The sequence below is a fragment of the Prionailurus viverrinus genome, chromosome C2, assembly GCF_022837055.1.
Source record: "Prionailurus viverrinus isolate Anna chromosome C2, UM_Priviv_1.0, whole genome shotgun sequence".
In the NCBI taxonomy this organism is placed as follows: domain Eukaryota; kingdom Metazoa; phylum Chordata; class Mammalia; order Carnivora; family Felidae; genus Prionailurus; species Prionailurus viverrinus.
Window position 1 is genome coordinate 93,929,945 of NC_062569.1, and position 26,758 is coordinate 93,956,702.

General features: G+C 43.4%; 1 protein-coding gene across 2 annotated transcripts; it reads left to right on the forward strand.

Annotated features, from left to right (window-relative positions):
• The first annotated feature begins 360 nt into the window (after positions 1-360).
• On the forward strand, positions 361-26,709 carry POPDC2 (popeye domain containing 2). Of its 2 annotated transcripts, none has more exons than XM_047876399.1 (4): positions 361-7,935; positions 12,495-12,603; positions 18,863-19,394; positions 25,761-26,709. In XM_047876399.1, exons 1-3 carry the CDS (start codon positions 7,445-7,447, stop codon positions 19,349-19,351), a joined length of 1,089 nt encoding a protein of 362 aa, XP_047732355.1. In that variant the 5' UTR covers positions 361-7,444; the 3' UTR covers positions 19,352-19,394; positions 25,761-26,709. The 2 variants fall into 2 exon arrangements, with proteins under 2 accessions (XP_047732355.1, XP_047732356.1); XM_047876400.1 differs by having other exon boundaries at positions 18,863-19,253.
• The last annotated feature ends 49 nt before the right edge of the window (positions 26,710-26,758 follow it).

Sequence of the window (26,758 nt, forward strand, 5' to 3'; positions counted from 1 at the left end):
CTCTTTGGATCTGTTTCTCTCATCTGAAAGGGGCGTCTGGGTGGCTCAGTCAGTTAAGCATCTTCTTGGTTTCAGCTCAGGTCACGATCTCATGGTTCGTGAGATTGAGCCTTGCGTCAGCCTCTGCACTGACATCGCAGAGCCTGCTTGGGATTCCCTCTCTCCTCTCTCTCTTCCCCTCCCCCACTCATGTGCTCTTGCTCTCAAAATAAATAAACTTAAAAAAGTGTAGTAATAGGGGAGCCTGGGTGGCTCAGTCGGTTAAGCTTCCGACTTCAACTCAGGTCACGATCTCACGGTCCGTGAGTTCGAGCCCCGCGTCAGGCTCTGGGCTGATGGCTCAGAGCCTGGAGCCTGCTTCCGATTCTGTGTCTCCCTCTCTCTCTGCCCCTCCCTCATTCATGCTCTTTCTCTCTCTGTCCCCAAAATAAATAAACATTAAAAAAAAAAAAAATTAAAAAAAAAAAAGTGTAGTAATAATGTGCAAGATTGTGAGCACTAATTAAAATGGTGTATATAAAGCATTTGGCACAGTAGCATTTAGTGTTATTAACATTCTCTAATTTTTTGATTCTCTACTCATGTTTTCACCTGAATATTTGAATATAATACTTTTAGTAAGTACTTCATAGCTTGCAGAGCATTCTGCTAGGTGAAAAATAGAATCTTGGACTCCTAAGATAAAAATCAGCTTCCATCCAACACCAGTCCTTGGCAGATGGTCATCCAGATTCTGCTTGAATATGTCCTGAACTACAAAAAGGGAGAAAATACAGACTTACCATCCAGTGTTAATTTTTGCTGTATGCTCTTCCAGGCTTTTCCTAGGCATTTACACATTTTTTAAAATACAAAATTAGGTCATTTTTCTATGCTATTTACTTTTAATAAAATCATAATATTAGTTTCTTTTTCTCCTTGATAATTTTACCAGCCTGTAATATAGTCCTAAAATATGATTTGTATTGGCTATGTACGAATCCATTCTGAGTTTAGAATAATTTAACCAATTCCTATTGTTTGTGCATTCATTTATTAAACAAATGTTTTGTAGAATGCTTGCTAAATGTCCAATAGCATTCACGAAATTGAGCATCAGTGTTGAACAGGACCTAAACCTGATGCCTAAATTATTTGTTTTGTTTGTTTTTTCTTTTGTATTTTGTTTCATTGGTTGGTTTTATGGAAACATGTAAGGAAGAAAAGAAGAAATCACCTGAAATCCCACTAGTCTACAATAGGACTGTTTTTTAGTGACCTTGCCTTTCATCTCTTTCTGCATGTATATACTTTTTTTTTTTTTTTTTTTTTTGGCTGCTCCATAATATCATGCATTGGAAGTTTCCATAGGGAATCCTTTACAAATCCTTAAGCAATCACTTAGCTAAGGATAGACCAGAGGCTACACGTGTTTTCGTTTTGGATGAGTACTGCCTGCCCGATCTCTAGAAAGGTTATACCCATTTGCACCTTTGTATCTGAGGGTGCCCATTTCCCTAAGTTCTTAGCAAGGCTAATTTTTCCAGCTTTTGCCAGTTTGATATGCTCACACGATATGTAAAGGAACTAAAGCACTTCTTGACATCTACCACAGTTAGAAATCCATCTCACAAGACCTTCTGCCCATCCTTCCCTAATGCTTAAGCCTTCCCAAAGATTATGCACAGCATTTTGGTACTAATAAAAGAGATGTTACCACAGTAATTTGAAAAATGAAGCACTTCACTTCCTAGTAGGTGACCACAACATTCTGACATACATCTTTGCTAAGCCCCTGCTATTCACAGTAATTCCCAAACTCTTAATACAGACACAGTCACACCATTCTTTCTAATCATTTCTTTTTTTCTAACCTTAACATTTGACTGGAAGGTTGATGAGAATGGGACTATGACCCTAAGCAGGGCTTACCTTAGGATAACTATACCTTTCATTGGTGTGATGTAAGGCTGTTGGAAAAACCATAATCCCAATTTTACAAGTGAGTGAGATACTCCGTTTAAGGAAATTGCTGTGGTCAAACAGCTGGCGACCTGGGATGTGAGTCTTGGTGAGTAGAGGTCAAGCCCAATGTTCTCTCCTGTACCAACTAATATAAACCTATTCATAGTTATAAATTCATTTATTCATTCAGTACATATTTAGTGAAATTGTATTATATATAGGGAACTGCCCTAGATATTGAATACTCATGTGTGAATCAGACATATATTTTGTCCTCAAGGAGATGAGAGGCTATTTGACTCGACATTTATTGAGGACATAATAATATGCTAACTATGTGCTAAATAATGAACAAAGGTTAGTAAGACATGGTCCCCACTGTCAAAGAGTTATAATCTAGTAGATACATGTATATAAACTACAAATATATAAAGTTAAATAGTACTATGATGACTATTCCAAGAAGCTTTCCTAAAAAGAGTGCATGTGTGACTACCCAGGGTTTCTTTAGGTATCAAAAACTAGCTAGCTGGTAGTTCCATCTGTGTGCATCATGGTGATTTTGAAATCAAGTAATAGAAAATCCTCATCAAGGGAAACTCATATGACTAGAAGTCCAGAGTTAGGGCAAGCTCTAGATGAAACAATATCATAGGTTCAATGATACCATCCAAGACTCAAGTATTTTCATCTCAGAGCTTCCAGGACTGACAAAATCATGTGCTTTCTTATTCAAGTCCAGCAGAAGAAAGAAGCCATTCCCAAGGCATGATTTTTTTTTTTTTAAGTCCGAGCCAAGTTAGGTTATGTGCATTTTTATAGACTAATAATAGTTGCCAACAGAATGCCTTATGCTGATCGACTTAAACAGGATCCCTGCCCCACTCCCGCCCATGGATTCATGTATAATAATTAGATATCAGCACAAAACTGGAATTCTGTAACAAGGAGGAAGTGGTAAGTGGATTTTGAGTAGGCAACCAATTTTCCACTAAACCATCTTGTTCACTTAACCGAGTCATTCTGAATGGTCAAATTGAGTTTGAAGGAGCATTTCCTCTCATAGTTTACTCAAATTTTTGACAGAAAAGTATTAGTAGAACACAATAAGTTGTGTAATGTTCAGTTTTCATAGAATAAAAGAATCAGCAGATGTTCAGAGAACTTTCCTGAAAAGTAGTCCTTATGGAGATCTTAAGGGAGATCTGAATCTAAAAGCATTCAACTGCAGGTACCAAAACACCTAACTAAGCGCTTAAGCAGTAAGTGCAGTTTACTTCCTGTCATGAAGTCTGGAGGTTGAAAGTTCCAGATTTGAGATAGTGGCTCAGTCATACTTTTGAGAACTGGTTTATTCTATCTTTCAGCTCTTTGTCCTCATCCTTAAGTATATCATATCTCATGGCTATCATATCTCATGGTAGCTCCAAGCATTACATCACTGCACAAGTATATTCAAGCCAGGATAAAAGGTAGCAGGACTTCTTACTGTCTGTCAGGAAGTATACTTTTCCCCCAGAAGCTCCTACATGCTCTTCCTTTTATATCCCATTTGTCACATGCCTACACGTAAACCAGTTGCCATCAAGGGGAATGGGATATCGTCCTTGGCTTTGACCAGTCTTATTTCAAGCCCTGGCAAGTGGGAGAGAAGCCCACCTTTCTTTAACATATTGCCCAAGCAAGAGCACAGTTCCATAAACTAAGGAAAAATGGGGAATGGCTATCGGATAGACAATCGGTGGTGTCTGCCCAAGGTCGCGTTGGCAGTGTGTGTCTAAAGCCTACACCATGCCTGTGTTCTGTTTTAATATATATTAGGAAAATGTTAATTTCAAGCTCAGTGTTTTTCAAACTGTATGTGGTTTAATATTTTCCAATTAACAACCACTACTAAGGAGATGGAGGTGGGTGGCAATACACTTAAAAAACCCATACATTATGCAAGCCCAAAGTTTTTATTGAATTTAATGGCCATTTTCTCTGTCAAATTGCTATAAAAATGTCTAAATTCTCTCTGTTTCTGCCCTTATGTCATCATGGGACAGTAACCGTTCACACACCAGCCATGGTTCACTGCCACACTGGGAGGGACAGTTTAGCCAGCTGACTTCATAATCTGGCCCCAGCCTGCCTCTCCCACCTCGTGTTCTGCTGTTCCTTTTGATTCACCTAAAGCAGGCTATACTCTGTTACCAGAATATGCCATGTATTTTTGTTTTACTTCTGGACTTGACTTCACATTCTGTTCTCCCTTCCCGGAATGCCCTCCCCTAGTTGGGGAACACCTAGTCATCTTTTTAGACCAGCTTAAATGTCACCTTCCCTGTGATGTTTTTTCTGAATCCTTTCTCCCCAATCCTTTGGGTTTCCTTTGAACCCCAAATACACTTATTTTATTGGATTGCAGTTATTTCTGGGTCACTCTTCCTCATCATACCAAAAGTTCCCTGAAGGTGACAATTGTCTTGCTCATCTTTATATCCCCTGTGCTTGGTGTACATACTTTGCCCTAAATAAATGCTTATGGGATTGAATCAATACCATAAATGATGTGACTTCTGTTTGTTTCCTTTTATTCTCCCCCAATATTTTCTTCTGTGCTTCTACCCGCATATTTATGGATTTCCTTATAAGAACATACCATTTTGACACAAAATGTTTTCCCTCTTCAGTCATATGGATTTAAAAACAAACAAGACACAACTTTGCATTGTCGTATTCCCATCATAGGTTCCGTCCTTCAGCCAACAATATCACTATCGTGACAGCCTCTGGGGCTTATGTACCAGTGAGGCCACACCACCAGCAGTATGCTCAAATCCCCCATAGCATATAAATTCCCAAACGTACTTGGCAAGGTGGGACAACACAGAGAACATACAACTCAAATGACCTGCCCTGTAGTTCACATGCTAGCTCTTTGACCTTCCTTAACCTCTCGGAGTTTGTTTCTTCCATTTAAAAAAGAAAGGTGTCATGGCATGACATGAGGAAACAATGACTGCTTGATAGATGGTAGCATCCTCTGCTCAGATGAGCACGTATGTGGACTGACAAGGCAGGCTGAGAATAACAGTCAGTGGGTCCTTCTGTCCCTTTAAAGGGTCAGGGCCAGCCCATCGGTCAGGCATGCCGAGAAAGACGACCTGCTTTGAAATGTTATCTTGGGCAGGGCCCTGGTTGCTTCTTCTTTCCTGCTTCTGATTTCCTGGCTCATAGCTGGCAGGGACGGCAGCCCTGGCAGCTCTGGGTGCGTGACTAAGGTGGAGGGATGAGCAGCTGCTGCTTGCCGAAGTCAGTGGTTGGTTGGGAGGCAGGCAGGTGACATAAAAGCAGCGTATGGAAATCCCCACACTCTGCTGCTCAAATGACATCCAAGTCATCGCTGAGAGGAGGACTGGGGCAGGGCCTTTCCTTCTCCAGGCACTCTCTAGCTCTTTTCCTTTACCACTGATTTCCCCCCTCAACTTTAGAAAGAAGGGAGTAAGGTACACATTTGTTGGTCAAGCGATTTTAATTAAAAAAAAAAAAAGAAAGAAAAGAAAAAACGGGCTTCCTTTAACATGCCATGCATTTTCACAACTCCACGGCTCTACCTCTGCTGTTCTAACCTCTAGAGATGCTCTTCTCCCTCTACCTACCTGGTTAACTCAATGCCTGTGCCTCAAACCCAGCATTAGCTCGTATGTATTCCTTCCTGTACCCAATGTTTCCTTCTAGGCAGCCACCTCTCTTTAAACTTAACTCAGTTATTGTGCCCAACACTGAATTGCTGTTGTTTTTTCAAGTGTCTTTCTCTTGATTGAGTGAAAGCTCTTAGGAATCTGATTCTCTGAGTGCTTGGCTCATAGCAGGCGCCCAGTAAATATTTGTTGAGCTAAAAAGTTCCACTCCTCAGCATATTTGACAATTTCTAATTTCTCACTAATTTTGGTTTGGTTATCAGCAGTATAATAAAAGTCCCTGGGGATTGAGCACTCAAGTAGTTTTGGAAAGTTACTGGGTACCACACCCCCCAAAGTGTCTCAAGGGCAATAGAATGATAATAAATACTAAGTAGCAGCAAGGGAAAAAATCAAGGAGTCATTTGGAAGCCAGAGGGACATGTCTTAATGTTTGCATACTCCAGATTTATTTTTTGGGGACCCCAAATAGACCCCAGGTTCATCCAGAAGTTCCTTGGATGTCATCAGACTTCTGGCGGGTGGGGGAGGGTGCATGTGGGATTGGGAGTCATGGATCTAGTCTATTTCTACTTGCTGTGCAAACTGCTTGGCGCACAGCGCTGAGTCTGACTTGGGATCAGATCCTGGCTGGACCACTTACTGCCTATGGAACTTGTTACTTAGGTGAGCCTCAGTTTTTTTTAGATCTAGAAGGAAGATAATATTTATTTGGAGGGGTTGTATGATGACTAAATAGTATCTATGTAAAGTAACTAATTGAGGTCCAGCACCGGGTAGCCTGTTTAATGGGTGGTAGTTATTATAATTTGCAAATAATGGGTAGGGTGATGATCTGAGCACTGTAGTACCATTGTATTAACTATGCCTAAATCCAGATATATGCAGGAGAAAGTCAGCTTAGAATTCAAAGAACTGCTTTTTCGTAGCCATTTTTGTTTAATGGGTGTCAAATAAATGCCTAGAGATGTTTATACTGTGACTTAATAAAGACTTCTGAGGGGTTTTCCAGTTCTCACTGTTAGGATTTTTTCTTATAATAGTCCCCTACTTTCCTACTTGGCTATGCCCTCCCAGCTCAGGAGAGCCCCTAGCCCTCCCCACCGGAGCTCTGAGCAGTACCCAGCCTGCCTGCCGGTACTGTGGTAAATTCTCTGCTCACTTTTCCTTTGTTCTCCCCAGCCTGCCTCACTTGCCCAGAGGTCTTGTCCTCTGGGGAGATATGTTAAGTGCTCTGCCAGCCTGCCTGTGTGCCTGGCCTGTTTTTTCTCACTGCCAGTACCTCTTGGATTCCAATTCCAAACATGGTATCCATCTGGGGTCACCCTTTCTTCCGGTGCCAAGACAGACGCATTCCAAATGGAACACAAGTGTGCCTCCCGTGCTGGGCTCTCCTCATTCTGACTAGGGACAACAGAGAGCAGGATGTGGCCACTTTATCCCTCACCGCTAAAGTTTTCGATCCCATAGTCCTATCTTTACCTCGGGACAATTTAGATTTTTCTGCTAAGAGCCAAATGTGAAGTCTGCTCTAAGAAACCTAGAGCCCAGGAATCTTGCCAGAGCTCTGCAAAGAAGGCCAGAACCTTGCTGAAGGAAAACGAGAGGGAAAAAAGTTTTAAAATTCTCCATGAAGTATACTATGTTCTGCCATTTATTCCCAAGGCTACTGGAAGCATTCCTCTCAGGAAAGGCAGAGTTGGCGGTGAGAAGCCGGACCTGAGAAGACTCTGGGAAGACAGATTAGTTCATTTTTTGAATTCCCTATGTGAGGACAGTCTTCAAGCCCAGCAAGGCTTTAAGACGCCCTGAAGATGAGCGCTAACAGCAGCACAATGCGCCAGCTTCTCTGGCAGGACCCAGTGTGCAGTGGCTGGAAGCAGGATCTGGAAGGGGCTGTCTACCATCTGGCCAACTGCTTCTTGCTCCTGGGCTTCATGGGGGGCAGTGGGGTGTATGGATGCTTCTACCTCTTTGGCTTCCTGGGCACAGGCTATGTGTGCTGCGTGATGTGGGGCTGGTTTGATGCCTGCGGCCTGGACATCATCCTCTGGAGCTTCCTGCTGGCAACGGCCTGCCTGTTCCAGCTGGCACACCTGGTCTACCGCCTGCGTAAAAACACCCTCCCCGAGGAGTTCGATCTCCTCTACAAGACGCTGTGCCTACCCTTGCAGGTGCCTCTGCAGGTGTACAAGGAGATTGTTCACTGCTGTGAGGAGCAGGTCTTCACTCTGGCCACTGAGCAGACTTACGCTGTGGAGGGTGAGACACCCATCAACCGCTTGTCCCTGCTACTCTCTGGCCGGTAAGCTACTGGGTCGCTGCTCAACATTTCCTCCCTCTGCCCATGCTTCTCATTTCCCAGTGTGCCCCTTTGCATTCTGAGGCCCCTTCCATTGAGGGAAGGATATGGCAAGTCAAACAGACCAAAACAGATGTTTCTAAGCATGGGTTTGGTTCCTCTTTCTTAGCATTTTCCAAGAGGAAACAAGATCATGAGGCATCTTCTTGGTTGGCAGGAAGGACTGTGGGTGCGCTTGGTGTTGGGAGGTGTGGGGTGAGTGTTTCTTGAGCCTGGGTCTGAAATGACCACACACACACACACACAGTATACACACACTGGTGGATCATGCTTAAGCTGTCACAACATCTCTATAAGCTCTGGAAAAGTGAACATTTCAATAAGGTAGATTTGTTCCTTTCGTATGTATTCAGTATTTCCTAAGTGCTGACTGTATATACAGGGAACAGTGCCTGTTCCTTGCCAAGGGATCAAGGAAACAGCCCCAATTGTGTTGAGGATATCATATATAGGCTCTGTGGTAAAGCCATTTGGTATACAACCAGATGAGGAGGGGGAATGTTCCCTGTCCACTTTTCCATTCCCATTTGTTCTGAGATTCTTTTACAGACCAGTGAAGTACTATAAATCTAAGGACCACACAGTGAGGGAAGAGTAGTGATGCCCACACATATCTCATTGAGGATTTGGTGGAGATACCTTGGACTCCTTTTAGGAAGGGTGACAGTCAAAAATTAGCAGAAATGATTTTTTTTTTAGAGTTTATTTATTTATTTTGAGAGAGAGAGGGAGAGAGCATGTGTGCAAGTGGGTGGGGGAGGGGCAGAGAGAGAGAGAGAGAGAGAGAGAGGGAGAGAGAGAGAAAATTCCAAGCAGGCTCTCTGCTGCCAGTGCAGAACCCAACGTGGAGCTCCATCTCATGAACAGTGAGATCGAGACCCGAGCTGGTATCAAGAGTCAGACAACCAACTGAGTCACCCAAGCACCCCAGCAAAAATGATCTTAGTCAGGATCAGTGTATGGCCAATCATACCCTGTACATGTGTATTGGCCAATGGCTGATATTTTCAGAAGAAATACCATGGGGCTCTATGCTGTACATTTGGTAGGCATTTGTGGAATCTTTGAAATATTGCCCTAGAGGGACTTACTTGTGGGACTGAGCATCAAACAGTTAACTACTTAACATAGTATATACTTGGGCTGCCTCAGTGGAAAGCAAGCAAAGTATTTCAAAAGCTTTGTCCTCAGTTTCCTCCCTTGCTTTTTTGAAACCAGGAGAATGTGGTAGAAAAGATAAAGATAGTAATCTTATCAGAAGGCTTTAATTCCAAGGTGGGGGTGGGGAAGAAACCAGATAAGACTGTCAACCACACAGTGAAAAAGAAAAAAGTTTGAGGATGATAATGATGGTACCACAACTACTACTGGTAGTGCTAATATGCATTTATCTACTAATGTGTAGAAACAAAAGTGTTATGTATACATGTGATTATTTTTGGACTCAAAGTCTTGGGTTGAATAAGCTATGAGGTTTCGTGGGGAGACATTTCATTTCATTCACGAGTAAAGTGAAGTGTAAGCAAGTGGCATTATTTATAAACAAATATATGTGTAAATACAAATACAATATGACTATTTGTCCCCTACAGTTCCATGCTTAAAATAAAGACAATTTAGGAAACATTCTCATTCATGATCCAGGATATTATTTGCTCCTCATGGCTCATCTGTTCAAAGGAGGGAATTGAGACAGTGGGGAGAAAGGCCCTCTCCACTAGTATGATGCATGTGTATGGAAGTATATTAAGCTTATTGTATGGTTCAGCTATCTTTTATGTGATGAATTTAATATGAACTTATATAAGACCACTTCCCCGTGACAGGGAGAGGGGGACTTGCCCCTCAGTGTGCCTTTTCCTAGTATACTTAGCATCAAAAATCCAAATCAAAAATTAAACAGTTTTGGAGGCACCTGGCTGGCTCAGATTGTAGAACATGCAACTCTTGATCTTGGGGGTGTGAGCTCGAGCCCCATGTTGGGTGTGGAAACTACTTTAAAAAAAATAAATAAATGAAATATTTTTTTAAAAAAAAAATTAACAATTTTCCCCTTTGCTTTTCAAAGTTTGGAGTAAGAGTTTTACTTTAAAAAAATTTTTTTTAGATATTTATTTTTGAGAGAGACAGACAGACAGAGCATGAGCAGGGGATGGGCAGAGAGAGAGAGAGAGAGGGAGAAACAGAGAATCCCAAGCAGACTCCAGGCTCTGAGCTGTCAGCACATAGTCCAATGCGGGGCTTGAACCCATGAACCGTGAGATCATGACCTGAACCAAAGTTGGATGTTTAACCAACTGGGCCACCCAGGTGCCCCAAGAGTCTTATTTGTTATCTTTCAATGTCCTCCTGTCTCAAATTTGCTAAGTTAGAGCTGGGAGCCAAGGCTTCTAGTCTATGACCAGGCTCCAGTTTTAAAGGAGAATCATTGTACCTTGGGCTGGTTACAGTTAGGTACTGAACACCTTGAAGCTGTGAACAAGAACTCTATGCCAGGAAGTGGGGGCTTCTTGTACAGACCTCCCCATCTCTCATGCAGACTCTCATCTGGAGCCCTTTGCTGAAACCTCAGATGTCCTTTTTTTTTTTAATTTTAATATTTATAACCAGTCCCTTTTAAGACTCAGAAAAGCCAAGGGAATTCCCCAAAGTTTATCACCCTGTTAAGCTGTGCTTACTGTTGGTGAGTTTCTCTCATACAAAATTCTCTCATATGCACAGTCTCCTGAGTAGGCAACTAAGCTATTCATGTAGGAAGAAAACCTGTTGTCCAGGAGATCAAGAAGGAAGAAGAGGCTTAAATGACAAAGAGCATAATAGACCAATTGAAATGGCTTCAGGGAGCCATGCAGGCTTATTAGATGTCATAGTCTAAATAATGGCACTCCTAGTAGCTGGCTTGAGTGGCCAGAGCCCTTGCCTGAGGAGCTGGTAAGGTGTGGTGTATGCAGCAACAGGCTCATTCTCTCCTGTTGTCTTTCTTCCTGTATTTGAGAAGCTTTTCCTTGAGATGTTGGTCTGCTTTTTATGGTGACACAAGTGAGTTCATCTGTTCAATTGTTCCTTCCTTCTTTTCTTTCTCCCCCATTCCTATCTTCCCTTCTTACTTTTTCCCTTCCAAAATTATTTATGAAGAGTGCTAGGGGCTAAGGATCCAGTGTTAAAATATGAAAAATACTGTTCTTATCTCATGGAGCTATCAAGAAAATCAATAATTAATGTTTGACATAGTGATGAATAACAGACATAATATTTCCAAAGAGAAATGCAAAGTGCACTGAGAGCAGGTACCTGGTGTATCTAACTTTTCTGGGGAGGTCAGATGAAACTTCCTAGAAGAAGAAATGTTTAAGCTGAGATCTACAGAGAAGGTAGAAATTAGGAAGAGATCCAGTTGGAGGGTACAGAATCCATGGAGACTCTGAAGTAGGAGAGCATGGCACTTCATTTTCTCTTGAATCTACTTATTATTCAGGGAAGTTCTGCCTGGCTATCTCTATATATTACCTGGTTTTGTAAGAGCAAATGTGTTTCTTCCATTGGAGACTATAGGCTAACACCACATCCTTGGCTTGGTGTGAGAGCTATATCCCCTCTGTCTTCCGTCTTTAAGATGTCAGATAAAAGGCAACAGCTTATTAATTGGTGACGGTCTTTGGTAATCTATATGTAGACATATATATCTAGGCGTTCATTAGGAGCAAGATTTGGAGTGCTAATAATCCCATTTGGCCAGAATTTAATCATATGGCTGTATCTAGCTGCGTGGGAGGTAGGGAAATGCAGTCTAGTTGAGTCTAGACTCAACTAGCTGCGTTGGAGGTAGGGAAATGCAGTCTAGCCACAAGCCCAGCTAAAATTCTAGCATTGTGGGGGAAGGGAAAAAACAGATATTGGAAAACATACAACACATTGGACCCCAGTTCTCCATCTATTCCCATCCTGATCTGCTTTTCAACATCCTATTCATGTTTCAAAACTGAGCTCCAATGTCACCTTTTAGAAATCTGCCTCTTGAAGAGAATTAATTTCTCTCCTTCCTCTATTCTCCTGTTCCACAATAACACAGGTTGACCTACAGTCAGTTATTTATGCATCTGTGATTTCCACTAAATTGTGAAATTCTTAAAGGCAAGGATCAGATCATACCCTTCTCTGCATTTCCAGACCTCCAGGAACACAGGAGGTACTCCATGAATATTTATTTAACCAATAAAGCTCCAGAAAAAAAAAAAATGAAACAGTAGCTCCTTTCCAATGGACAGAATATACCTCAAAGATCTTTTTATCTTCCCCCTTTGTTTAATAGAGACACCTCCTTTCCTGGTATAACTCATGTTAGAGAGAGGTTGAAGCTGAAACTCTGAGTTTTCAGGGGGAAAGAGGAAAAAGCCGATATTGGATTCTCAACATTTTCCATTTTTAAATATGTAATGTAGACTGAAGAAGATTTGGGTAGTCGCTTTCCTTTTCCCACATGGTCTCTTCTCTCCCTTTGCCAGGGTTCGTGTGAGCCAGGATGGGCAATTTCTGCACTACATCTTTCCTTACCAGTTCATGGACTCTCCTGAGTGGGAATCGCTGCAGCCCTCCGAGGAGGGGGTGTTCCAGGTAATAGGGAGCCTGTGGCAGCACCATCCCACCCCATCCCACTGTGATCCAGTGATATGTCCCCCTCCATCTTTCCCTGCTTACATCTGTTCTCTGAACTACCGCCAATGTGATGCTAGACGTGGGAGCACTCTCCTTCTGTGGAAAGAGTGCGTGGGCTGCTGGCAGAGGTGGGTGGGGTGGGACAGGGAGGTCCTAACCCCTGATACGTGGGCCATGTCACTCCTATGCCTAAAACCCAGTGATCACAAAATAAAAACCTACACTCCTTAAGACCTTTTGTGATATCCAGCCACATCTCCAGCCCCTCTCTCCTTCCCACTTTTTGCTTATACGGGTCACACTGAATGACTAGTACTTCCCTAAACACATCCAATTGTTTTGCAACAGCCATGCTTGCCCCCCTCTGTACCTTCTGCCTGAAATGCATTTCCCCCCTCTAAATGAGGCTACGGCATCTTACTTCCTCTGAAGCCTGCCCAGACTGACCTCATCAGCTTCTATCCCAAAGCTTATTGTTCCTGTCTGTGTGCCTTTCTATTCTTTTTACTTCTGCTGACTGGTGCATATATTGCTCCCTGTTCTCATGATCTGGTTTCCTTTCTGTCTTTCCTTTCCAAACTCTTTGAGTAGAAATCTGGGCTTCCCCTTCTCTCTATTCTCGGGCTCCAAAGGACAGTACCATGAACACAGGAAGTGTTCAAGAAAGCTTTTCTGAACTGGGGCAGTTGGTGTCTCAGAACTCTGTGAGGCATCCACAGACATGTTCCAAGGTGGGGGCTGCCAACCCTTCAGACTTTAGTTCCCTTCTTTGCAGCTCTCACTTATTGAATGGCTAGTACATGGGAGGCGCCATATGTTATATTGCCTTATTGATTCTCGCAACAACCTTCTGAGTTGGATATTATTATTACCCCACTTAACATGAGGAAATTGAGGTTCCAAAACATCAAGCAATTTGCCCAAAGTCTTCGTCTCAAAAGTGGCAAAGTCAAGTTGCCTGGCTCTACTATTTCTGTTCTTTTTTTTTCTTTCACACTTTTATTCCCCCCCAAATCTCAAACTACATGAAAACAACCTCAGGGGTAATTACAGCATAAGCAAACCATGGTTGTATTAGCAGAGCTAGGAGAAGAAAAATGAAGAGGAAATTTGCACCCTTATAAATGCTTCTTTTTTTTCTCATTTCACCCATCTCCCCACCCACATCTCCTCTGTAAACCATCAGTTTGTTCTCTATAGTTAAGAGTATGTTTCTTGTTTTCTCTCATGCACTCTCTCTCTTTTCTTGCTTTTGTTTGTTTTGTTTCTTAAATTCAGCATGAGTGAAATCCTATGATATTTGTCTTCCTCTGATTGGCTTATTTCACTTAGCCTAATACCCTCTAGATCCATCCATGTTGTTGCAAACAAGATTTCATTCTTCTTTGTGGCTGAATAATATTCCATTGTACCTATACACCACATCTTGTTTATCCATTCATCTGTCAGTCAATGGACACTTGGGCTGCTTCCATGTCTTGGCTATTGTAAATGATACTGCTATAACAACAGCGTATGTGTATCCTGTTGAATTAGTGTTTTTGTATTCTTTGGGTAAATACCTAGTAGTGTGATTACTGGATCTTATGGTAGTTCTATTTTTAACTTTTGGAGGAACCTCCAAACTGTCGTGCTCCACCAGTGCATTGGCTCCACCAGTTTGCATTCCCACCAATAGTGCACGAGGGTGCCTTTTTCTCCACATCCTCACCAACATATGATCATATAGACCTTTTTAAAAAAATTTTATTTAAATCCAAGTTAGTTAACATATAGTGTAATAATGATTTCAGGAGTAGAATTTAGTGATTCATCACATACACCTAACATCCAGTACTCATCCCAACAAGTGCCCTCCTTAATGCCCATCGCCCATTTAGCCCATTCTCCCACCCAATATTTCTTTTCTTTTTAAAAATGAGCAGGTCACTAGTACAGTGGAATGAACACACACACACACACACACACACACACACACACACCTTATAAGGACTCCCCTGTCCAAATAGTTTGCTAGTACTGCGTTCCATGTTACTTCTATCACTTCTATTGGGGAGTCCCCCAAGCTAGCATTTGAGCTAACTCCAGAATAGATACATGCCAGGCAGTGGCCACTTGGCTGGGCCTGCTTCTGCCCCACCCTGACTTCTGACTCTGTGAGGACAGATCCTGAGAGACAGACAATCCCCATCCCACTGCCAGGGCACCAGCCATAGACCCCCACTAATCATGTTCCTCTTCCACCACACACACCCCTACCGTCTCCAACCAGCCCAGCAGTCTCCTGTGAGAACTCCTTTAGGGCCCTAAGAACCGGTCCTGAGCCAGATAGACCAGGCTCTGTTTCTGACATTGACACTGATGAACAGGTGGTGGATAAGCTGGGTGTCCTCCCCTAAGCTATGCTTGAAAGGAGGGGCTGTAACCCCAGATGGCCTCTCAGCCTGGAATGTAGCTACCGTCATATTCCTCCCATTTATATTTTTAGTGTGCACCTCCTCTGGGAGCAATAAGATCCACACGTTTGCTATTGGCTGTGTAAAGTCTCATTTCCTCTTTGTAAATGTCAGGTGTTGTCCTGAGTTATAGTTCATTCTGTCCTTGCCTTCTGCAATTATAGTCTTTGTGGACTAATAGGGCAATCTGTAGTGACTGTCTGAATCATAATTCTCATTGTGTTTACCACAAATGAATCAATGTTCCATCACACCTCTCAGCAATCCAATTAAATAAGAATTTATTGACTGTTTAGCACTGTGATCCTCTCATTCGTCACCAAGAACATAGCATAGGAGGTATCACACAGAAATCATAATTATTTCTCCAATTTACATTGTGTCTTACTAAACCCAAGTCCTCTTTACATATGTTTTTTCATTTGATTCATTTAATCAGCCTCTGAAGTGAGAACTAAAGAAAAAGATTGTTGAAACTTTGTTACAGACATATGCACATGCATGGGGGAACGAGGCAATAAACAAGTTTCCTGAAGACCTCTGAGGAAGGATTTTATACAGGACGTGCAAAAGTCACATTCGGTTGTTTTGCAGCGTATAAGATTTGTAGTCTTTACCTGATTCATTCAATCACTTCAGTAATGTATATGGAGCATTTATTGTATACTAGGCTCTGTTAAAGGTGTTTGCGATGTATCAGTGAACAACTAAGGAAGTTCCCTGCTTTCATGCCATTTGTACTCTCGTAGGGGAGATAAAAATAAAAAAATAAGCCACAGAGATAATGAGTAACTATGTAAGATGTTAAAAGATAATGAAAAAAATAGTGAAAAAAAATAGAGTGGCTTAAGAGAGTTACAGATGCAATTTTATGTAGGGTGGTCATAGAAATCTTTGTTGAGAAGGTGACATTTAAACAAAGACCTGAGGGAGGTGACAGTGAGCTCTGGGAAGCTGAGGGCAGAGCAAAGTAGATAGAAGGAAGAGCCAGTGCAAAGGCCCTGTGGTGGGAGGGACTAGCATGTTTGAACTACAGAAATGAGGCAGTGGTGGCTGGAACGGAGAGAGGAAGGGGAGAGAATAGTAGGAGAGGATCAAAGAGGGGATAAGGAACCACATCATGTGGGGCCAGAGCATGCATTTTCTAAACAGAGCCAAAAGAATTTCCTAATGCATCGCAGGTAGTGTGTGTGTGAGAAGGAGGATCAAAGAAGACTCTAAGGCTTTTGGTCTGAGCAGCTGGAAAGATGGAGCTACTATCAACTGAAATAAGGCAGGCTACAAGTAGAATTGGTTTTGGAGGAAAAGAGGAAGTTCAGTTTTGGATATATTAGATTTGTGTCATCTACGAACATTTAAATGGAGATGCTGCACAGGCAGTTGAATATTTGAGTCTAGAATTAAAGAATGAGGTCTGAGCCTGAGACACAAGTTGGGGAGTTTTGGGGAACACAGATGATATTCCAAGCCATTCGATTAGATGAGATCACTAAGTGAGTGAGTTTAGACAGAGAAAAGTTTAAGAATGGACCGACTCTGGGATACCCTAGTGTTTAGAAGCCGGGGAGAAAAAGGAAGCCTCAAAGGAGCGACGAGGAGGTTGTCCCAGGAGAGCGTGGCACCCTGTGAGCCGAGTAGAGAAAGCTCATTAAAGAGAAGGGACCATCAGCAAGGTTGACCAGGAAAACTGATGTCACACTGCAGCTTAGAGGCCACTGGTGACCTTACCAGGAACAGTGTGTGTGTGGACTGTGAGGGGTAAAACCTTGCTGGTTTCAGACAGAGTGAGAGGAGAGGAGCTGGAGACAGCAAGCACAGACAACCATTTTCCTGGAGTTTTGCTGAGAAGGGGAGTAAACTAATGAGGCCGTAGCTAGCCAAAGAAGAGAGGCTAGGGGGAAGAAAAAGGATTTTATTTTGGTTTATTTTAAGATGGAAGAAGTAAAATCACATTCATAAGCATGCCCATTGTCTTTGTGTTTGGCATCAAGGACACCATTTATGTCCAGAGTGGCTTTTCTTCACACCTGCTTCAGGGTCAGTACTCTGATTTCTTGTTTGGGAATTATTGGTAAGTACACCTATAAAGTATGGGCCTTGGCAGATAGTGACGACTCCTTGCTGAACTGCTAGGAATGGGCAGATTGTGAGTACTTCTTTCAGAATTTTTTTCTCATGAGGCACCATGCTTGGAGAGATTAAGGAATTTGTCTGATGTCACACAGCTGGTCAAAGGGTAAAGCTGAACTTGAAGCCAGCTCCTGGCCTTGATGAAGCAATTTAGAGGCCTGACTTCAGGGTTGATGATGGGAGGGGAGGGCGGGGAGAAGCAGAGGTGAGGAAATGAGTGAAGAAAGTAGAAGAGGTCTACTGCAGGAGGAAGGAAGAAAGAAGGGTAGTGGGAGCTCTGGTCCACAATGCAGGAATTAAAATCACTATAGAAAATCTCTAATAAAGGGTGTTTGGAAGTCAACCCTACCTTTAATAAGAAAATCCACACGAAGACTTGAACAAAATGCCTGGCTCACAGCCACCTCTAGGTAAAAGTTCGCTGCTATCATCATCACCATTATCTCCATTGTCTCCACAATTCTTCAACATGAGCCTTCTGGCCGCCTCACTTTTAAAGTATCGTGGCCAATCCAATTATAAAGAATTGTGTGATTCTACACCCTATTCCTTTACTCTCCTACTTACGTTTCTAGTTTAACCCCAGTTTTAGCACTTATCATTGTTAAAACAAGGATTTATCAAGCACCTGCTATGTGCCAGGCACCTTACCTACCCTGCAGGTGTAAATTTAGCTTTGCATTATGGGCCCATAGTAAGTGCTCAGAACTTCCTCGATGGCTAAATAAATGGAGAGTGGGGTGCCCTTTGTCTCTGTGCTCTTAAGAGTTCCTCTTCCTCAGGGTGCCTGGGTGGCTCAGTCGGTTAAGTGTCCAACTTCAGCTCAGGTCATGATCTCATGGTTCATGAGTTCGAGACCCATGTCAGGCCCTGGGCTGACAGCTCAGAGCCTGGAGCCTGCTTCGGATTCTGTGACTCCCTCTCTCTCTGCCCTTCCCCCATTCACAAAAATGAATAAATGTTCTCTGTGTCTCTCAAAAATGAATAAACGTTAAAAAAAAAAAAAAAGTTCCTCTCCTCTGTGCCCTTTTTCTGACTTTAGTCATCAGATCTCTTTGGTTACTTGTCATAGCCATGTCAAGAGCCGCTTCCTGGGCCTGAATTCCAGGCCAATGTTCTCCCACTGATGCAACTTGGCAGGCCTAATGAGAAGCTCTTCTCTAACTGAAATGTGTTCCAACCCTTCCTTAATCCTTACTGCAATATATTATCCTTCTTTATTCTTAAAACAAACTGTCATCAGCATGCCAGCCTTTTTCAGAGCAATGAGAGGCCCCATCTCTATCTTGAGATCACAATAGAGTCAGAACCTTCCACAGCCATGGGACCACAGAATATGACAGCTGAGGAAACTGGGTGTGGAAACTGAGGTTCCTGGAGGGGAGGGCCCAGTGGGTGAATGGCTGAATCCAGGGCTCCTGACAAGTACACCCCTCCATGTCAATGCACACAAGTAAAAGTCATTCACTGGCCCTCCTCCAGGCAAGGCCATGGGGGGCACCCATGGTGGGGGCTCCCACAGTTTCTTCAACAAAAGTGCAGCCTTTTGCCACGTAATTGTATGTTTCTCTGAGCTAAGCATGGACACAGTCTAATTTAAATCTTCACTCTCTTCTCCCGACCCCTTTCAGGTCACTCTGACTGCTGAGACTGCATGTAGCTACATCTCCTGGCCCCGGAAAAGTCTCCACCTTCTTTTGTCCAAAGAGCGATACATTTCCCGCCTCTTCTCAGCCCTGCTGGGCTATGACATCTCTGAGAAGCTCTACGCTCTCAACGATAAGCTCTTTGCCAAGTTTGGGCTGCGTTTCGACATCCGTCTCCCCAGCCTGTACCATGTCCTGGGTCCTGCTGCTCCAGATATAGGGCCAGAGTCTGAGAAGGATGATGAGGAAGTCCGTGAGTCAGCCATGCCCACATCTGCCCAGCAAACACCCCCTCACTCTCCTCTTCCAGCTGCCAGTGGCCCTCCAGCACCTCCCTCCCGGGCCAGGATGTCCAGGCCGGACAGCGGCGTGCTGGGTGAGGACTCCGCCAGTCTGGTGCTGGAGGATTTTGAGGAGGTGTCGGGATCAGAATCGTTCATGGATTATAGGAGTGATGGGGAGTACATGAGGTGAGGGAGAGCTAACACGGGCACAACCACCCGGCTCAGGATCCTGTGTAAGTACTCAGAAGGCAGCTCTTTGCCTTCCCGCCAACAGTTGGCCTTAACTCAGCTTGTAAGGGCAAAAAACCATTTCACGGAGTCTGTCCTCTCACAGGACTCCCAGAAAGTGGCATTAACCCAGCCTTGCAGTAGCAACTCACTCCAGGTGCATGCAAGGCGTCGGGGGATTTTCTTTGAACTCATTTTTTATTAAGGGTGATTGCGTCTTAGAAAGTGGGCTGCTTGACGTTTTGAGCAAGCAAACAATTGCTAAATTGTTTGCAAGTTTGTGTGAATAGTTGTTTTTTTTTAACGTTTATTTATTTTTGAGACAGAGAGAGACAGAGCATGAACAGGGGAGGGTCAGAGAGAGGGAGACACAGAATCTGAAACAGGCTCCAGGCTCTGAGCTGTCAGCACAGAGCCCGACACGGGGCTCGAACTCGCGGACCGTGAAATCATGACCTGAGCCGAAGTGGGCCGCTTAACCGACTGAGCCACCCAGGAGCTCCTGTGTGAATAGTTAAGGCCACAGATAGGGCTACCGGGGATTTTATTTATGGCATGCATTTTATTTATTTTTTATTATTATTTTTTTTTTAAACAGTTTGGCTGCTTCTTTTTTTAAATTTTTTTTTAACGTTTATTTATTTTTGAGACAGAGAGAGAAAGAGCATGAACAGGAGAGGGGCAGAGAGAGAGGGAGACACAGAATCTGAAACAGGCTCCAGGCTCTGAGCTGTCAGCACAGAGCCCGACGCGGGGCTCGAACTCGCGGACCGTGAGATCATGACCTGAGCCAAAGTCGGACGCTCAACCGACCAAGCCACCCAGGCGCCCCTATGGCATGCATTTTAAAGGGGAAAAAAAGCTAATTCCTATCGGTTCTTATTCCTATCGGTTTTTCCTAGCATAGAGGCAGCTCTGGAAAGCAGTTGCTATTTAGCTTGGATTGGGCAGCTATGTCTGTTAAAATCACATATTTCTTTTTTTTTTTAATTTTTTTTTCAACGTTTATTTATTTTTGGGACAGAGAGAGACAGAGCATGAACGGGGGAGGGGCAGAGAGAGAGGGAGACACAGAATCGGAAACAGGCTCCAGGCTCTGAGCCATCAGCCCAGAGCCTGACACGGGGCTCGAACTCCCGGACCGCGAGATTGTGACCTGGCTGAAGTCGGACGCTTAGCCGACTGCGCCACCCAGGCGCCCCTAAAATCACATATTTCAAAGAGGCTTGTGATATACGCTGATGACCCTGGGAGGAAAGCATCCCACCTTGCTGTTCTCTTGCCCGGTGGAGAGTGCGTTGCTTGTTCGGGCAGAGGACTGAGTGCTGCCCTGTTACTATGATCCTATGGGTGTAACAGCAGCCTGGCTTTCCCCACAAACCATACCTGGGTGAGATGGATGGGCACAAATCTGGGAGGACCTAACAGTAAGGGCAGGATTTCCCTCACACCTCAGGAGAATGGACAAGAAAGGCTGCACTGAGTAGTTCCAGGAAATCGCTTGCATATTCCCCCTTGTTGCTCTCACAGTGCTGTGACATTTTCCTCTGGGACTCCACCCAGCAGTGGTGGAGGCCTGGATTCTCCTAAGGAAAATCCCACGGTTCCCAGTTGGGAAAGCATTTCCAAGTGTGTGTGACACAGGTGCCCGAGGGACCCACCATCCTTTGGGAAGCACTGACAAATTTTTCAAGGAGCTAGCTCAGTAAGGAAGGTTTCCAGGGTACACATGGTGAATGAGTGAATGTTTATATATTTTATAACACAAGTTATGTAAATGATGAAAGAGGTAGGAGAGGCAAATGATAAGAGGTTAGAGTGTTGGTGTTAGAGATAGAGAATGTATCATCTCCTGTAGTACCAGTGTCCCTAGAACCATAGTTGGGCTGATTCTGGAGAATTCCATGGATCTATCCAGGACCCAAGATTACTTGTTGACTTCCTCCATTTACAGTGACCACTCTCATCACCCCTTTCCCATTGTGCTGATACTCACCTTCCTGCTTGTCCACCCCCATCCATGCATATGGGTTATGTCCCGTGGATCCCTCTCTTTGTCCAGCATGCCCACCCACCTATACACACTCCTAACTCATAGCAGCTCTTGGTGTTCTCGTTTTCTTCCTGGTTTTGTCCTTTTTTTGTAGTTCTATTTGCTCTTCTTTCTTCCCTCTTTCTGACTTCTGTTCAGTCCTTGGTTCCCTTCAGTTTGCTGCTCATAAGAAGAAAAAACAGGCCTTCTCTTCTTAGTTAATTTCTTCTCTCCTTTACATTTCCCCCATTTAATTGTTGATATATTTCTCCTCTATTACCTTCTTTTCCTTTCTTCCCCACTTCCCTGTCTTGCTCTATCTACTCTTCCTCTTAACCTGCCCTGCACCCCCATCTTGGTCTTTAATCCATACTCTTCCAAGATCAGTACCTCTCCCTCTGCCTGTAGATAAAACCATTCAGGTGAAGGGATGAAAATTCCCAGCTTTAGGTAGCTACACATTTCACGTATTAGTTTTCCCAGACATTAGGAGGCAACGTGATAAACGAGAGATAGCCAGAACTGGGAGCCTGAAGTGTCCTGGCTTCTACGTCTGGGTCTGCTACGTTTTGCAAACCACACAACCTCACTGAGCCTCACTTTCTTCATTTGAGTGTGTTGGATAAGATGGACCCCAAAGGCCTTCTTGGGTTTATGTCAAGAAGGCAAAGGATGAGTTGTTCAGAAGCAAAAAAGAGAAACAGTCAGCAGTGAAATGGACACAAGCCCCAGGACATCACAGTGTCTTTCAGCATGTTTCACTACACTTACTCTTATGACTTGGGACTGTCCTCCTCCTTGCTGAATGGTGGGTTCTGCTTGATTAGAAGTCCCGCCACGAGGCGCTTGGGTGGCTCAGTCAGTTAAACGTCCAACTTCAGCTCAGGTCATGATTTCACGACTCATGAGTTCGAGCCCCCGTGTTGGGCTCTGTGCTGACAGCTCAGAGCCTGGAGCCTGCCTAGGATTCTGTGTCTCCCCCTCTCTCTGCCCCTCCCCTACTTTTGCTCTGTCTGTCTCTCTCAAAAATAAATAAACATTAAGAAAATTTTTTAAAAAGCCCCCCCCCCCATTCTGTACCTGTGAAGACTCTATCACCTACTATGTGATGATAGTGCAGATGTTCTGTGTGAAAGGTCACCACTCAATCTCGAAGCTCCTCTGCCCTTGAGACTATCATATGAAATAGTCCTTTTCAAATCATCCTTTGGGAAGCAGCCTTTTCAGAACCTCAAGATGAGAAAGCTGCTACTACAACTCCCTTTCTAAAGTATTAGTATTGGCAATATAAAGAGAGTACATTTTTCAATGTTTCTTTGTTCAAGTAATAGAAAGGAAAAAACGTATTATTTACTTCCAAACCACAGAGTTTTCAGAACAACTTGAAAACCTGATCAAGTTGTATAAATTTCAGATGGCTTTCAGTTCAGTCTGTGATAATGGGATAATTTAAACCGGAGATCCTTCTCTGGAATTGTGTTTCGGGGGCTTGGTTTGACTTATTGTCATCAAATCCCTTCTAGGGTTATTACTTTAAACAATAGTCCCTTGTGATAGGTAGCAATTTACTATTGCTTCCTTTATAATGAGGGGAACAACTCACCATCTATTCCCCGGCTCTTCAGTTACCAGAATTGTAAGCTCAGTGCTGTTCATCCTGGCACAGCACTTACATAAGAAGCATGAAGCTGGCTGAGTTCTACATCATTGAGAAAGACACAGCTTCATCACACTGACACCCATGCTTGTCCTTCCCACCACGACCAGCTAAGAATAGCCAGCGCTTCCACTAGAGGTCTTTTTGAAAAACAGTACATCTTTTAGTCTGGGGTTGCCTGGAATTGAATGCTACTTCTTTGAATGGGCAAAACAGCCCTCCTGCATAATGCATTCATGGGGGGGGTCTTAGATTCAGACCTCGCATTAACCCAGCCTTCACTAGGAGTTTGAATTCTGTGGAGGACACTCTCCACAATGTCCCATTTGGTGTCTTACTTATAGGAGCTGCTCCATGAATGCAACTCTGGAGTGAGCAGTTAAGTCAGAGAGCAAGTCTATTAGCACAAATTATCACTAATCGAAAGCTGTTTGAAATGTGGCCAATTTTGATTATGTTTTCAAGTTATTCTGTGGTTTGAAAGTAGAAACCATATGTTGTTGCCTTTCTCCCTATTATGTATTTATTTATAAATGTTTATTTATAAATGTTTATCAATGTTTATTTATTTTCAGAGAGAGAGAGAGCAGGGGAGGAGCAGAGAGAGAGAGGGAAAGAGAGAATCCCAAGCAGGCTCTGCACTGTCAGTGCAGAGCCCCATACAGGATTCTATCTCATGAACCGTGAGATCATGGCTGAGCTGAAATCAAGAGTCAGAGGCTTAACCGACTGAGCCACCCTGATGCTCCTCCCTATTGTTTAAATAAACAAGCAAATGAGAAACAGATGACAACATGGAGACTAACTGTGGTAGGGGAAGGAGCACAGGACCAGGATAATAGTACCCAGGGCCAGAGAGCCAATTCAACAACTATTTGAGTATCTACTGTATATTTTAGGCACTGTGCCAGATAACTACGTCATGGATCATCATGAGTAACAGTTGAAAGAATTGAAGGTGTTTAATCTGGAGAGATGAGCAAGAGTGCTATCCTCAGATTTTGAAAAGAAGGGGAATTAGAATTTGCCTTAATTTGGGGGGGCGCCTTGGTGGCTCAGTCAGTTAAGCATCTGATTTTTGGTTTTGGCTCAGGTCATGATCTCACAGTTAATGATTTCAAGTCCTGCATCAGGCTCCATGCTGACAGTGTGGAGCTTGCTCGGGATTCTCTCTCTCCCTCTCTCTCTTTGCCCTTCCCCCACTCATGTTCTTTGTCTCTCAGAATAAATAAATAAGCTTAAAAAAGAATTTGCCTTAATTTGGTATTCTTGAGGACAGAAATGAGTTAAGGACTGAATATGATAAGAAGGAAGGGTTTTACTCAGTATTAATAATGGGTTGCCTCATAGAGTTAGTGAGTTACTCATCATTGGAAGAGTTCAGGTAGGAACCAGAAGAAATCTCAGAGATTTTATAAGGTGATGCAGGCTCTGAGAGAAGGATGCCTTAGGCTATTGCTATTAAGGTGTCTTCTAACTCTGATACTATGATTCTGTGATTCTAAGATCTGACTCTGGTCCTGTCACTTAACAACCATAAGGTGTGGTTTCTCATCTCCAGAACAGGACTAATAGTCTAATGGATAATAAAGACGTACTAATAGGTAGATAGGTAGCCTGTCTATCTCACCAGGTTGATGTGAGGAGTAACCGAGATAATGTATAGAAAGGTAGTTTGTCATTTGTAAAGCCCTAGTTAAATGTGTAAAGTATTTCAGTATCCCATTGTATACAGAATTGTTTAGCAACCCCCCTCCCTCTCTGTCAGAGGTACATGATTTCACCTCTTATTTCCCCCAGTCTGGCTTTCCAGGGAAGGTGGCAACTGGCAGAGGCCCCTGAGGACAAAGGCCCAGCAAAAAGGTGGAGACTCACACGATGGGCTCCTCAGCCCCTGACTCACCAATCACTTGCCAGACCTTCATCTCTTTTCCTTTATTGGCTCATGGGGAGACAGATCACCATCACACTCTCTTCACCCTCTTTTCATCACACTATATTTTTCTCTGCAGTGGCTGTAAGGTCCTTTTGGAGCTGTCAGTTTTGCTAAACAGACCTGGGGCAAAAAAATTGCCCCTAATGGTGGCACAGCAGGAGCGGCCCCCGGGCCTCAGGTTCTGAGTCTCTGGGTGGTAGCACCACTCTCTCTGCCAAGACCTCATGTTGGGTCAGCTCAGTTAAAGAGGAAGCAGCTCCCTCCCAGCCCTCTGGATCACAGCAGCCTGCAACCCACAACAGCCTGAACCTATTGTTCTCCTACTTGTATTTTACAGGCCTCTCTTTGTTTAAAAAAAAAAAAGAAAAAAAAGACAAAAAAGACAGGGGTCTTATAAGACTCATCATTTTGCCATACAGGTTTTTTTTTTTTCCTGGAAACTCATTCAGTAGTGCTAGATAGGAAGTAGAATTCTATAGATTCTTCATAGGAAGCACCAGGAGTTGATTTCTTGGTCTCGTCTCCTATAAAAATGAGACTGGGCTAAATAACTTCAGAGCTGGTTCATCCTAATACTCCAGAATGAGATGATTCAAAGATACGACCGCCCCTATCACATCAGGTATTGGGGAGAGCTAAAGCGTTGTGAATTAGTAGAAGAAAAATAAACTGAAAAGAACCTTGCGGTGTTAGGCAAGCCACCTGGAGCCACAGTGCTGAAATCCTTCCTCTTTTTCTTTCCACAGCTTCTAGAACTCCTCTCCACAGCTACTCTCAAGTTATGTCCAGGGGACAGGCCCCCTTGGCTCCAACCCACACTCCTGAACTTTAAGGATCAACAAGCTATCTTTTTCTCTGGCCGCACTAATCTTCACAGGAAGGTCACTTGAGTGCACACCGCGTCTCACCCCCTGGAAGGCTCACAGGCAAGGTCAGAGCAGACACAGAAGACGTCGCCCCGCTGCTAACATCAAGGGCTCCAGGCGACTTGTGCAAATTTACCCTCACCAGCCTTCCTTCCAGGAAAAGGCACCCAAAAGTGTGAAAGCACCGATCCCATCCTTCACTAACTGCAGAATCTTGGGCAAGTTACATAGGCTCTCTGAGCCTCATCTGTAGAGTGGGGATTCACAAAACCCATCTCCCAGGGTTGTGGTGAGCACTGAATGAGCTGACTTAGGTAGAGCCCCTCAGACATGTACATGGCATGACACCTAGTAAGCACTCCATAAATCACTCAGTTTTTTTCCCTTGTTGTTTTTCTGAACTGTTAAAAGGGTCACTGAAGTCAGCTAGCCAAGAAGTTTTCATGGTTTACTTGTTTGTTTTTCCAGTTAGATTCAATTTATAGAAGTAGAAATTTTTAAAAACCTAGTTTTCCCTTAAGCTTTTAAGTTCAACTTACAAATCTCTTGTTCTGTTTAGGACCCTAGTATTAAACAATAGTTTTCAGAGGGACTTTAAAAAACTTAGTTAATTAAATTTCCTTTCATAGTTTTAAGTGGGTTTATAAATTTAATATATTCTATTTTACTTTTCCCTAAATACTTCAACATATATTCTGGTTATCTATTGTCCTGTAACATTCATACCTAAAACAGTGACTTTTTTTAATGAATATAATTTATTGTCAAATTGGCTTATGTACAACACCCAGTGCTGATCCCAAGTGCCCTCATCAATGCCCATCACCCATTTTTCCCTCTCTCTCACCCACCCCATCCACCCTCAGTTTGTTCTCTGT

Bases quoted from the DNA above. Each gene is read 5' to 3' on its own strand.
- POPDC2 (XM_047876399.1), top strand. From the start codon at position 7,445: ATGAGCGCTAACAGCAGCACAATGCGCCAGCTTCTCTGGCAGGACCCA. The intron at 7,936-12,494 runs GTAAGCTACTGG...TCCCTTTGCCAG, and splicing joins TCCCTGCTACTCTCTGGCCG to GGTTCGTGTGAGCCAGGATG. The intron at 12,604-18,862 runs GTAATAGGGAGC...GACCCCTTTCAG, and splicing joins CCGAGGAGGGGGTGTTCCAG to GTCACTCTGACTGCTGAGAC.